General features: G+C 34.3%; 1 protein-coding gene across 1 annotated transcript in view; it reads right to left on the bottom strand.

Moving 5' to 3' along the window:
• LOC102620079 (epidermis-specific secreted glycoprotein EP1-like) overlaps positions 1-12,171 on the bottom strand; it is a 29,004-nt gene extending 16,833 nt beyond the window's left edge. The window contains exon 1 of the mRNA XM_052437943.1: positions 10,868-12,171. Within this exon, the coding sequence (XP_052293903.1) occupies positions 10,868-12,142 (1,275 nt within the window). The 5' untranslated portion in view covers positions 12,143-12,171. The remainder of the gene's footprint in view (positions 1-10,867) is intronic.
• Between the last annotated feature and the right edge of the window lie 587 nt (positions 12,172-12,758).

Genomic DNA, 12,758 nt, shown 5'->3' with positions numbered 1-12,758 from the left:
CTGTCATCCTTAGAAGTGGGACGGAGTTGCAAGAGCCTAGTAAGAAAGTAACAAAGTATGTAGAAGATGAGCTTGAGAATAATGAATTGATGCCTAAATCTCAAGATGCGCAACCCACCAGAGCGAAACCTTTACCTATTGTGATACCTCCTCCTTTTCCAAGCCGGTTTGCAAAATCCAAGAAGGAGGAACAAGAGAAAGACATCCTTGAGACATTTCGCAAGGTTGAGGTAAATATTCCTTTATTAGATGCTATAAAACAAATACCTCAATATGCTAAAGTCCTTAAGGAACTATGCACCTCTAAGAGAAAATTAAGAGGAGATGAAAAAGTTCACATGGGGGAGAATGTTTCAGCAGTTCTTCAAAAGAAACTACCTCCTAAGTGCAAGGATCCATGTATGTTTACTATCCCTTGTAAAATTGGTAGTGTTAGAATTGAAAAGGCTTTGTTAGATCTAGGAGCTTCTATTAATGTCATGCCTCGTTCTATTTATTCATCTTTGAATATTGGTCCATTAAAAGAAACTGGCGTGATAATTCAACTAGCCGATAGGTCTAATGCATATCCTGATGGGGTATTAGAAGATGTCTTAGTACAAGTTAATGAGTTGGTTTTTCCTGCTGATTTTTATGTACTTGATATAGAAGAGGATAACTCCTCTAATTTTGTCCCAATTTTGCTAGGAAGACATTTTCTTAAGACTGCTAGGACTTAAATAGATGTACATAAAGGGACTCTCACTATGGAGTTTGATAGAGAGGTTATAGAATTCAATATGAATGATGCCATGAAATATCCTAGTGAGGAACATTCGGTATTTTCTGTGGATGTTATTAACCCTATAGTGCAGGCAGTTTTTTACAAGAAAAAGACGAAGACATTTCATGATAGAATGATTTTGAGAAACGAGTTCTCTGTTGGTCAAAAAGTTCTTCTTTTTCATTCTAAACTTAAACTTTTTCTGGGTAAATTACGTTATTGCTGGGTTGGACCTTTTATTGTTACTAATGTTTTTCCTCATGGTGCAGTTGAGATTCAAAATCCGACCTCTGACAAAGTTTTTAAGGTTAACGGTCATCGCTTAAAACCTTTTTATGAAGGTTTTTCGGTGAATATTGTGGAGGATGTGGCTCTTGAGAGTCCCAATTATGGAGATTGATGCATAAATGTGTCTAGCCAAATACATAAAACAAATGCGCTTTTTGGGAGGCAACCCAAATGATTTGTTTATTTTGGTTTTTGTTTTATCTTCTTTTAGTTTTGATTCAGATTTAAAAAAAAAATTTAATGTGTTTGCTTATCTTGGTCAGAAGAAAATTTTTGATAAGGCGTGCCCACGTTTTAACTAATAAGTACTTCTGAAATTTTTAAAGTAAAATAGTTTTAAGGCGTGCCCACGTACTTATTAGAAAAGTACTTCTGAAATTTTTAGTGTCTCAAAAAAAAAAAAATTTAATGTGTTTGCTTATTTTGGTCAGAAGAAAATTTTTGATAAGGCGTGCCCACGTGCTTATTAGAAAAGTACTTCTGAAATTTTTAGTGTTTCAAAGTGATTCATCACTAAAAAAAAAAAAAATAGCAATGTATTTATTTATTTATTTTTTCTATCTTTTCTTTCTTTTATATATATATATATATATATTTTTATTTAAAAAAAATAAAAAAAACACAAAAATCACAAATCACTGTTCACAAATCCCTAATTCAAAAAAAAAAAAAATTTCACTGTTGATTATCTTTCTCACCCGCAACAACCAGTAACCAGCAGTCGCAGCCCACGCATCAGCAGCAGCCGCGCGCAACGCAACGCAGCACCAGCATCCCGCGACCAACGAGCAGCAACTCGCGCGCGCAGATTCAGTTCCACCCGCAGCGCGCAGTATCCCACAACGCAGCCCCAGCAGCACGAATCAGCGTCACCAACGCAACCAGCCTGCGCGCAGCAAGCTCCAGCCATCACCATCGCGCAGCGCATCAGTCCCGCGCGCGCAACGCAACGCAGCACCAGCATCCCACGTCTAGCAAGCAGCAACTTGCACGCACAGATCCAGCCTTCATCCAGCAGCGCATAGAACCAGCGTCAGCCCAGTTCTCGCGCACAACACAGCCCACGCAGCGCGCAGATCCAGCAGCCCCAGCGCGCGCGCGCAACACAATCAGCGCCATCCCGCGTCCATCAAGCAAGCTCCAGCCGAGCAGCAATCACAACGCAACCAGCCTACGACCTGTATTCCAGCCGGGTAAATCGAAATCCGTGAGTGCAATCATTGTAACAATGCCGAAGAGGAAAGCATCTAATTCCAAGTCATCTAAAAAGACACCCGTCGCAAAGAAATCGAAGATTGCCGCTCCCACTATGGTTCCATGGAACACAATTTCGGATTCACGCTAAGCCGTAAGACAAAGATCGAAACATGGAAAAAGCATGAGTGTTTTGCCACTTGCGGAATCCAATCTCGGAGGGTGCCTCGCATTCGCGACTCAACAAGAGAAAAAGAGGAATTTTTGGATATGTCTGTGTTTGAAAGAACAGGTGTTGTCGAATTCAAGGAGGGGAGATTTTAGTTTACTGAACCAGGACCCACTCAACCTCCAAAGAAGCTTTATGCTAGGAGTGGTGCTACCTCTGATGATGAGTTTGACGACGACACTGCTGCCCCACCAACTATTCCTTCTACATCTGCACCACCTTTGAGCATTCAGTTAGAAAAAATAGAGCACAAGCTGAACAAGATGGAGCAGAATTTGGCCGCATACTTCGAGAGTGTGGGATTTACCCCACCATTTCCGCCAAGCCCATAGACGTTATGTGGATCAAAGCTCACAATTCAGGGAAGTTTCTTTTTGCCTTTAATCTTTTATCCTTACGCTTTAATTTTTATGTGAGCTTTGATTATCTTACATTAGGGACAATGTAAGTTCTTGGTGTGGGGGAGGGATTTTTGCATTATTGATGCCTGGAATTATTATTTTCACTCTACTCATTTATTTTCACTCTACTCATCCTTAAATGATTTTTGAGTTAGTATTCTTCATATATTATTAATTTTCTTTTCCTTTCTCTCTCACTACTCTTTTCCCATCTATCTCAAATTATTTACATCTATTTTTTTCTATCATATTCTTTCATCACTCACATTTTATCTTTCAATTTTCTTTTTACTACATACATCTTTCTCGCTTATTATCCTTTTTACCTTTCCTTTTATTTCTCACTCATACCTTCTTCTCATTCTACACCACTGTTGATGGTTGATTCATTTGAAGAGTGTACATGATTTGATGGCAAATTTACCAACTTTGTGAAGATTTGAGCCTATGAGCAACCACTTTGCTATAATTATTTTTGTTATGTGAATATCAATCCTAGTTTGTTTATTCTAGAACTTGCTTTGTTATGCATGTTGAAGCCACGTTACGGGATTTTATGCATTAAAATGATAAGGGCAAACCATTTACCATTTTTCTATTCTCGCATTTTCCTTTTTCTCTACCCGAAGACCTTTAATTGCTACCTTTGTTTGAGCCTTAACCATTACCCATCTAATTCTCTCCATTTACTTAACCATTTTTCTTCTTTTTGAGCCTCAATTTAAGGAGATTTTTGGACTCATTGTGTGGATATATTTTGTTGCTTTTTCTACCTTGTATTAAAGTTTCTCAATTAGATCAACAAGCATTATGCTTGAATTAAATTGTGCAAGGTTCGTTTCTTTGTTTTGATTCAAAAAAAAAAACAAAACAAAAAAAAGGAAAAAGAAAAAAAAGAGGAAAAAGAAAAAAAAAAGAAAAAAAAGAAAAATCGAAAAAAAAGAAGAAGTTTACATTCTTGGTGACTTGAGTAGAAATAAGCATTTTGATATCATAAGTTCATTCAATGAGTTCATTCTTCTCATTTTGATCTTTTTTTTCTCTTTCATGGACCTTTCTTTTTCATTTAACCTATTTAACCCCATTACAACCATTTTAAGACCCTTAGATTTTTGCATTTTATTCATGTTTTGTGGATTGAGATGTGATATATGAGCAATCTTATGGTAATAGCATTCTTTGATTTGATTTGAGTGAATAAATGACACCCTAAACACTTTGAGTGCATAGAGTGAAGTTATTGAGAGGGCTATTAAATCTTGTTGCACTTGAATTTTGAATGGATCTTCTTGGTGGTTGAATGTTCTTATTCTATCTTATGAAATTCTATGCTCTAAAATCCTTGTCTCTCGAATGTTGATCGACTTAATTTCTTGAGGTTTGCTTGCTTAAAATTGTTTTTGGATGAGTTGAGATGAGAATTGAGTGGAGATTTGGAATTAATCTTGACTTATATGCTTGAGGACAAGCATCATCTTGGTGTGGGGGAATTTGTTAGAGTGCAATTTATGCACTAGTTTTGCATTGTTTACTTCCCTTAATATCGATGTTTTGCACTTAATAATAGTGATTTACTTGTGTTTTACTTTTGTAGGTGCAATTCTATTGATTGGTGATAAAATTGAGCTATAAGATGATGTTTAAGGATGATTGTTCTCTTGGAGAAATTTAGAGAGTCAGAAGAACTTTGTTGATAAGGCGTGGGCGCGTGCTGTCAACTGCGAACCTGCATTTTTTAGTTTAACGTGTTTTCTATTTTTGGTTATTTTTGTAATTACGAATTTAATATTTCAGATATTAGTATTTTATTTTAAATAGAATTTTAGAGGAGAAGAGAGAGAGAGTATTTAAGGGAGGAATCAATTGTGAAAAAAGGAGATATTTTGGATTGGAGGAAAAGAAAGAAACCCTAGATCTAATTTTTCTCTTCTCTTTATGAAGAACTAAACTTATTTTTCTGGTTGAAAGATAATGAAGCTTTGATTTATCACTACTGTGAGATCTTTCTTATGTTTTAATTATTTTATTACTTTTTGGGTATTTGTTTATTCTCTGAATTAGTTTTATTACTGTGAGATTTTGGTTTAGTTCCTCATAGAGATAAGAGAAAAATTAGATCTAGGGTTTCTTTCTTTTTCTCCACATCCCCCTTTTTCACAATAAATTCCTCCCTTAAATACTCTCTCTCTCTTCTCCTCTAGAATTCTATTTAAAATAAAATACTAATATCTGAAATATTAAATTCGTAATTACAAAATAACCAAAAATACAAAACACGTTAAACTAAAAACTGCAGGTCTGCAATTGACAGCACGCTCCCACGCCTTATCAACAAAGTTCTTTTGAGGCTCATAATTTCTCCCAGAGAACAATCATCCTTAAACATCATCTTATAGCTCAATTTTATCATCAATCAATAGAATTTCACCTACAATAGTAAAACACAAGTAAATCACTATTATTAAGTGCAAAACATTGATATTAAGGGAAGTAAATAATGCAAAACTAGTGCATAAATTGCACTTTAACATTTAGAGAATAAACAAATACCCAAAAAGTAATAAAACAATTAAAGCATAAGAAAGATATCATAGTAATGATGAATCAAACCTTTATTAACCTTCAACCAGAATAATAAGTTTAGTTTTTCATAGAGAGACGATAAAAATTTAGATTTAGGGTTTCTTTTTCTTCCCCCTTCAAAAATCTCCTTCTCCCCTTGTTTTTCCAAGGGTTTTTCCAAAAATAAAATATTAATATCTAAAATATTATCTAAATATTAAATTTAAAATTACAAAAATAACCAAAAAGATAAAAACACGTTAAAATAAAAACTGCAAGTCCTTAGATGACAACACGCGCTCACGCCTTATCAATAAAGTTCTTCTGAAGCTCATAATTTCTCCAGGAAAACAATTATCCTTAAACATCATCTTGTAGCTCAATTTTAGCATCAATCAATAGAATTGCACCTACAAAAATCAAACACAAGTAAATCACTATTATTAAATGCAAAACATCGATATTAAAGGAAGTAAACAATGCAAAACTAGTGCATAAATTGCACTCTAACAATAAGGCTTGTCAAAATCCAACCAACCCATTATTGAATGGGTTGAAATAAAATCAATCCAATTCAACTGAATAAATATGTTCAACCTAATCCAATTCAACTCTTAATTTATCAGATTGAGTTGGGTCGAGTTGATTGGATTGAAGGTAAAATTAAAAATTAAAAACTAAAATAAAGAAAAAGATATGAAATTTGAAATGAAACTTATTAAAATCAAATATAAAATATTATAATATGAAATTTTCATTTATCGTCTAGTGTTTGATAAAGAAAACTAAAGTCTACCATCTTAAAATTAAGAAACCTTTGACAATGAACTTCTAGACATGCATATTCTATGAAAATAAATAAACCAATTCAATATTGCAAGTTAAAATTACAATTAAGAATGAATAAATGAAAGAAATACATTATTTTAATTGAGAATTGAGATTTAAGAGGGTGATTTTAGTTTTTGAATTATAATCTAGGCAGTAGATATGAGAATAAAATAGTCTCTTTTATAAAAAAAAATAAAAAGAGGTTAAAATGCTGCCCCACATTTGAAGAGTAGCAGCCCTGACCACCCGGCCAAAGTCTCTTTTATAAAAGCAGTTCAAACCCCCCACAAATACATTGTAGGGGTAAGTCCTTCGTTAATTATGTATAATTGAGTGAATGTAATCTTCTCCTTTACCAAGTGTGAGGTAAGTAGACATCTCTCAAATATTTATGAGGGTTAAAAATCTGAGCAATGCTTCATTAGAATTGATGTAAACTAATCTCAACAATAAATTAATTTGTAAATATCAGTTATAGTATTATGTAATATGAGTAATAGTCTCATGTAATTAAGAAAAAAAGAGAGGTTAAAATGTAGGTTAGCCGATTAGGCTTTACGGTTTTGCAGTTAAGAATTAACATATTTTCATTATTATTATTTAAATGGTTTGGGTTGGGTTGGATTAAAAAAATTTATCATGTCTAATGTAACTCAACCCAATTATTAATTGGGTTTATAAAAATTTGACCCAATTAACCCATATTAACTCACCCAACTCAATAAATTTATATTGAGTTGGATTGAGTTGAATCGAGTACATTAGATTAGATTTTGTTTACCCACCCTAGCACACTACGGATACGACTTTTATAAAGTAAGCAAGTGGAGAATACAGCAGAACCATAGATTCATTGAGAGTCTACATCGATCCGGTGACAATTTGGTCCAAAATTTTGTTCGAAGAACAGAAAGGTCGACCCTCAGTACGAATTGGATTTGGGAGAGTCGGTCAAAGTAGATAATTAAAGCTCTGCCCCAGTGACTTCATTCATTCCTTTAATTGTTTTATTGACAAACAAATTAACACTCTCCATTCATTTCATGTTAACATTGGACACAAAATCTATTATCGTACTAAAACAAGCTTTACAATCGCTCCAATCCGAAAAATAAGGCCGAAAATCGAGCTACCAAAAAACAACAAAAAAAAAAGGCAAATACTTATATACAATGGGTAACCATCTGCTTCACATAAAATGATTACAGAGTATTGATATTTGAATCGAAGAATCCATTGCCGTAGTAACAAAATGACAGTAAAATCATATGTTGTTATAATGTTAGGTAAAAAGTTAGTACTATTTTTAATTGATACTGTAAAATTGCAGTCGGAGTCTTCAAATCCTAACCCAACATTTCGAAGTCTCCTGGTGATAAAATTTTCCCGAACACTTGCAATCCGAAGTACATTGTTCCCTTGTATACTTTGCTCATAAAATGATTGACTCCTTCAACCGTATAAATAATGAAAATCATTTGGCTTACAAGAAGCAACTTTCTTCGCCTCGCACTCTTTGTTCCGGCCAAGCAGACCATTCTCAGTAGGGCACGCTACACACTGATTCATATTTGCAGACATTGAATTCAACTGGCTCAAAATACCATTTGACTCGAAACAATGTGTGATTTACGATAACGAATAAAATATTTATCTTAATCTATGGAAGCTGATGAGATGGAAACTTTTTTTTTTTGCCCCCACAAAGCATAAGATAAAACTGGGCAGTGGGCAGGCAAATGTACGTGGCGCCAGAAAGTCAAACGAAAGCATTGATTGATAATTGACAAAGTCAAATTGAAATTAAAATATAAAAAAGAAACTTTACATTAGACACAGAAATTACAAAACAATGGGATGGTAGCTCAAACAGAATTGGAAATTATTGGCTTCCAAATTCTCAGAGAGCCGCCCATTTTCTAGATAACGATCATAGCAATTGGAGCCCCCCAATCCTCCGGCTTTAAGGAAAAATGTGAGCCCATCCACGCATAAGTTGGCGGTTCCCAGTATCCCTCCGGCAGCTGACACTCTGTAATGTCCCAATCTGAATCTCTGTCAAAGAATGTGAATGTCGTTTGCGTTGGACCCCAATCAGCACTTTCATCGCAAGGGTAGATCTTGAGATTTCAAGAGAGTATCCATCGGATAATCAAAACTCTGTCAAATAAAGTTTCCCTTTGAGTCATGAAGCACCATGTTGACATTTGAAAGCAACTTGAATACATGATAAAATTAAGAATTTTGAACCTACATAAAAGATGCTAGGACTAAAATTAGAATTAGTTAAGACTCACAATTTAGAGATTAATTTTGAAAGACTAAATAATTGAAAGTAAGTCCTTTTGATTTATGAGGACTGGGATGTAATTACATTCCATGCCCTGACACACATGCGCTGCTCTGATCAACTATTTTATCTCTGCCGTGACAAACAAAATAAATAAAGAAAGTACTTTTGATTCAAAGCACCCAAAATAATCAAGAAAAACGAAAAGAGTAAAGTGAATCTTTTTTTTTTTAATTTTGTTTTAATATCTATTGTCTTTTGCCTTTATTTAATTTCATAATATTTTAATAGTCAATTAAATTATTTAGAATTAGACGTTTATACAAGAGGTAACCTGAAATCTTTTAAAATTAACTGGGATACTTTCATAATTTTATATTTTAAAAGAAGCATTTTTTTAAATAATAAATAAATAATTTTTTTTCTCTAAGATAATCATCAAAAAATTTTCAAAAACCAGCTGGATCCAGCTGGTTCTACGCTGCATCCGTCCACTGGTGGAGCAGAGGAGAAGACAATCATACATGCATCTTTAATTTACTCGTGGCCGATTGCCTGTCTTTATCCAATGCAATGCAATTATAGATGCCGTTCAAACTTCAAAGCCACCGAAAATGAAGGAAATAATTGGATTTGGAGGCCTTCGCCACTGCGGGAAATAGAAAACGTATGACGAGCTGCTTTCAATACTACTTTAGTTTTGTTTAATTTTGACATATTTTATTTGTTGCATACATAAATCTTTTGAAAGAATGTTAAAAATGGCCTAATCACACATCTTTTACTGAAGAAATTCTAGAATAACTCATACGTATTACAACTAATTGATGCATGCATGACATGTGTAATTAAATTTAATACAACCATCACTTGCATGATAGTTTACAAAATAAATACACACATAACATGACATTATTTACTTATTGTATAGCTGACATGGTACATTAGATGTATTCTAAAATTTATCTTTTTGCTGATAAGTTGTCATTAGATATGAGCATTGTGGCCTTCTGTTTAGTGGGGTGCGTGCGTCTTCATTTATTAGCGTATATATATGCCAATGAAAGATGCTTCTAGAGGCATAATTGCAATCTAGTGATGATTCAACATCTTAATTAATTGGTTTTATATTAGAAATTATGATTCTCTAATTATCTGATCTCCTTCTGAGTAAAAATATATGTGAGTGATTGGTAGTTAATAAATAAAGAAAATAAAGAAGTTAAATAATATCTATACATTATCACTTAACAACACATGACACAAGATTTTTAAAAACTCATGAGAGCTCAAATCAGAAGAAGATCTTTATCCTTATATTGGTGGCATATAAGATGCTTTAAGAGGCATAATTATAATCTAGTGATGATCAAGCATCTTAATTAATTGTTTTTTTATTAGTAATTAGTTGATGAGTTCTTGTACTTATGTTGAAAGTATACTTATAGACTTCGAATTTCCAGGGTGTTGAGGACACCACTCACATTAAACATTTCCTCAAGAAAACGTGATCTACTAGACCCCATTTACTACTTTTATTTGAAGAGTTGGACTCTTCCTCTTAAAATTTCTTTTTAGTAATTTGTAAACCCCTACATTTTAAAAATACACAAACCTATTATACATGTTGAGGGTTAGACATCAGACGTGAAGATATCTATAGACATCGGATGTTAAGATATCTAACTTAAAAAATTATCTATTAGGTGAAGGATTCTATACTACTTATAAATTTAAATTATTTCTGTCATTAACTAATATAAGACACAACTTAATCGCCCAACCTCAATTTCAGCTATTAAGATATACATGGACAATTAAGCTACACAGACAGATCCCTAGAAGTTGGCCCATTTTGTTATGAAAAATTTCCATCAGAAGCTTCAATTGTACGTCGGTATTTGTACGACAAAATTTATAATCTCCGTCTTTAGATTAATGGATATTATTATTTATTTTGACTTTGATTAACACCGTTTGTTGAGAAGAATGTGTCAATTTAATTACTAAAAGTGATAATTTAATCTTCTTATAATAAGAGAAATGAGTAAAAATTTCGTCAATGACTTTAGTGCATTTAAAAACGGAAGATTTATCCAAAGTTTAGATCAATTGGATGACAATATAGTTAAAAAAAATCTCTTGGAAGTAGACAAGTCTATACCCTCAGTAACAATACATCAATCATTCTTTTATTTATTTCATTGGCAAACAAGTTAACAACTTCGTGTTAACCTTGAATTATTCCTCGAAATCTATTATTTTTAAAACAAGCAGTACAATATTGATAATTATTACATGTTGGGAACCTTGATGAATCCAACATGTGTAGAGTTGGGGAATTTAGTCAAAGTCTTCAAGTCATAAGCAATCCAACATCTCGATTTCTCCTGGTGATAAAAATATCCCAAGCACTTGCAATCCGAAGTGCATTTCTTGCCACAATCTTCAACTTTAATGGCCGTTCCAGTTGTGTACTTGCTCATATAATGATCAACCCCGTCGACTTTATAATAATGAAAGTCATTTGGCCTACAAGATGTCACTTTCTTTGCCTCACACTCCTGGCTCCACCCAAGCAAACCCCTTTCTGTCGGGCAAGCAACGCATTGGTTGTCGTCACACACCCCCAATTTGCCGCATCTCTCCGGCAGCTGGCACTCCGTTTCAAAAATCGAGTCTCTATCGAAGAGAGTGAATGTGATTTCTGTTGGCTGCGAATCAACCTTGTCGTAGTAAGTGTAGATCTTGAGGTTTCCATCTACTCCTAGCCGGAGGAACGATATTGTGGCGTTGTATTTTGGCCTAGCCGAAAGGGGACCGCCCCCGGATGAAGAATCTAGAGTCAGTTGATAAGCTAAAGCTTCATCAGTTTCCGGGGCAGCATTGAACGTTACATTCTTTAAGCCACTAAATTGGCCAGGGAAAATGAAGTAAACAACAGGCCGGGGAGCATTGCTGCTTTTATAATAAAGTGGGAATCTATTAGACTCCATTGCAAAGCTGTAAGGGCCGTCGACGTTTTCTTTAATGGAAAGTCTGCTTACGAGCTTGGTGACCCCAGCGACGCGAAGAGACTGGCCCACCAAGAGAGTATCAGTCGGGTAATCAAAACTCTGCCAGATAAAGTTGCCCTTTGAGTCATGAAGCACCATGTTGCCATTTGGAAGCAACTTGAACCCTACAACACCTTTGTTGGCTGTGTTGGATTGCCAGACGACAGTGCCGTCCGCCTCAGCCAAGACAAGGTTTCCATCGGTTCCCAAAGAAAAGGTGGCGTTTTCGCGAACCGGTTTGCCCCGGTTTGCTTCCCAGACCCAGCGGTAATTTGGTTCGCTTCGCTGCACGCCCAAGCGGAGAGCAAGGGTGTAAGCATTTGGTGTTGTGTTGTAAAAGCCAACCTGGAATGGAGAGTTGAAGATACTTATCATTCTGTAATTTGCATCGTATTCATTAATGTATGGACCAAATTCTCCTTCATTCACAAACTTAAATGTTTCGTTGGCAGGAACTTGGGCACTAGAAATGGAGAAAATGAGTGAGAAGTAGAACAAGAGGGAGAATATTGCTGAAGAAGATGACATTTTGTTTGCTTAATTGAAGATGATTATCGTGCTGAGGCACGTCGTTATTTATAACGGCTAAAGGGAGACAAGTTGCATGCTAAACTATTAATTTACTCGTTCGCGATCGATGGTTTGACTGCTTCTCTTTGCTTTGGGTAAAGATTGAAATAAGACGTGAGAGGACAAACACCCCTTTTTAGGTCTGTCTTATCGAAATAAATGGACAATATTAAATTTAGAATTTTGATATTAATAATTTAATCAATTTTTATTATTTTATTTATGATTAAATCAATTTTTTTACTAAATCTAAATGACCATGAGAGATTAAAAGAAAAAAAAACTGAAGGAAGATCTTGATCCAAAAAAGTATTATATTATATCATATTTCAGCCATTTCTTCTGGACGCTGAATGTTGATATCACAATTTAAAGTTTCCAGAAGAATAATTTTCTGGTTCAACCCAAGGTTTTTTTTATTACTTCATGCACGTGCAGATTACGTGACAGTGTTGAACCAATGAATAAAAATAATGAAAGGAAGGAAGAGAATATACCTCAATCCAAATTATTATTAGGGAGAATAATTAATTTTTCGGGACAGAATGAATAGTTATGTAGCTATGTTAAGGAA

This window comes from Citrus sinensis, chromosome 3 (genome assembly GCF_022201045.2).
Source record: "Citrus sinensis cultivar Valencia sweet orange chromosome 3, DVS_A1.0, whole genome shotgun sequence".
In the NCBI taxonomy this organism is placed as follows: domain Eukaryota; kingdom Viridiplantae; phylum Streptophyta; class Magnoliopsida; order Sapindales; family Rutaceae; genus Citrus; species Citrus sinensis.
The sequence above is the reverse complement of the archived record's forward strand: the minus strand, read 5'-3'. Positions and strand labels throughout refer to the sequence as shown.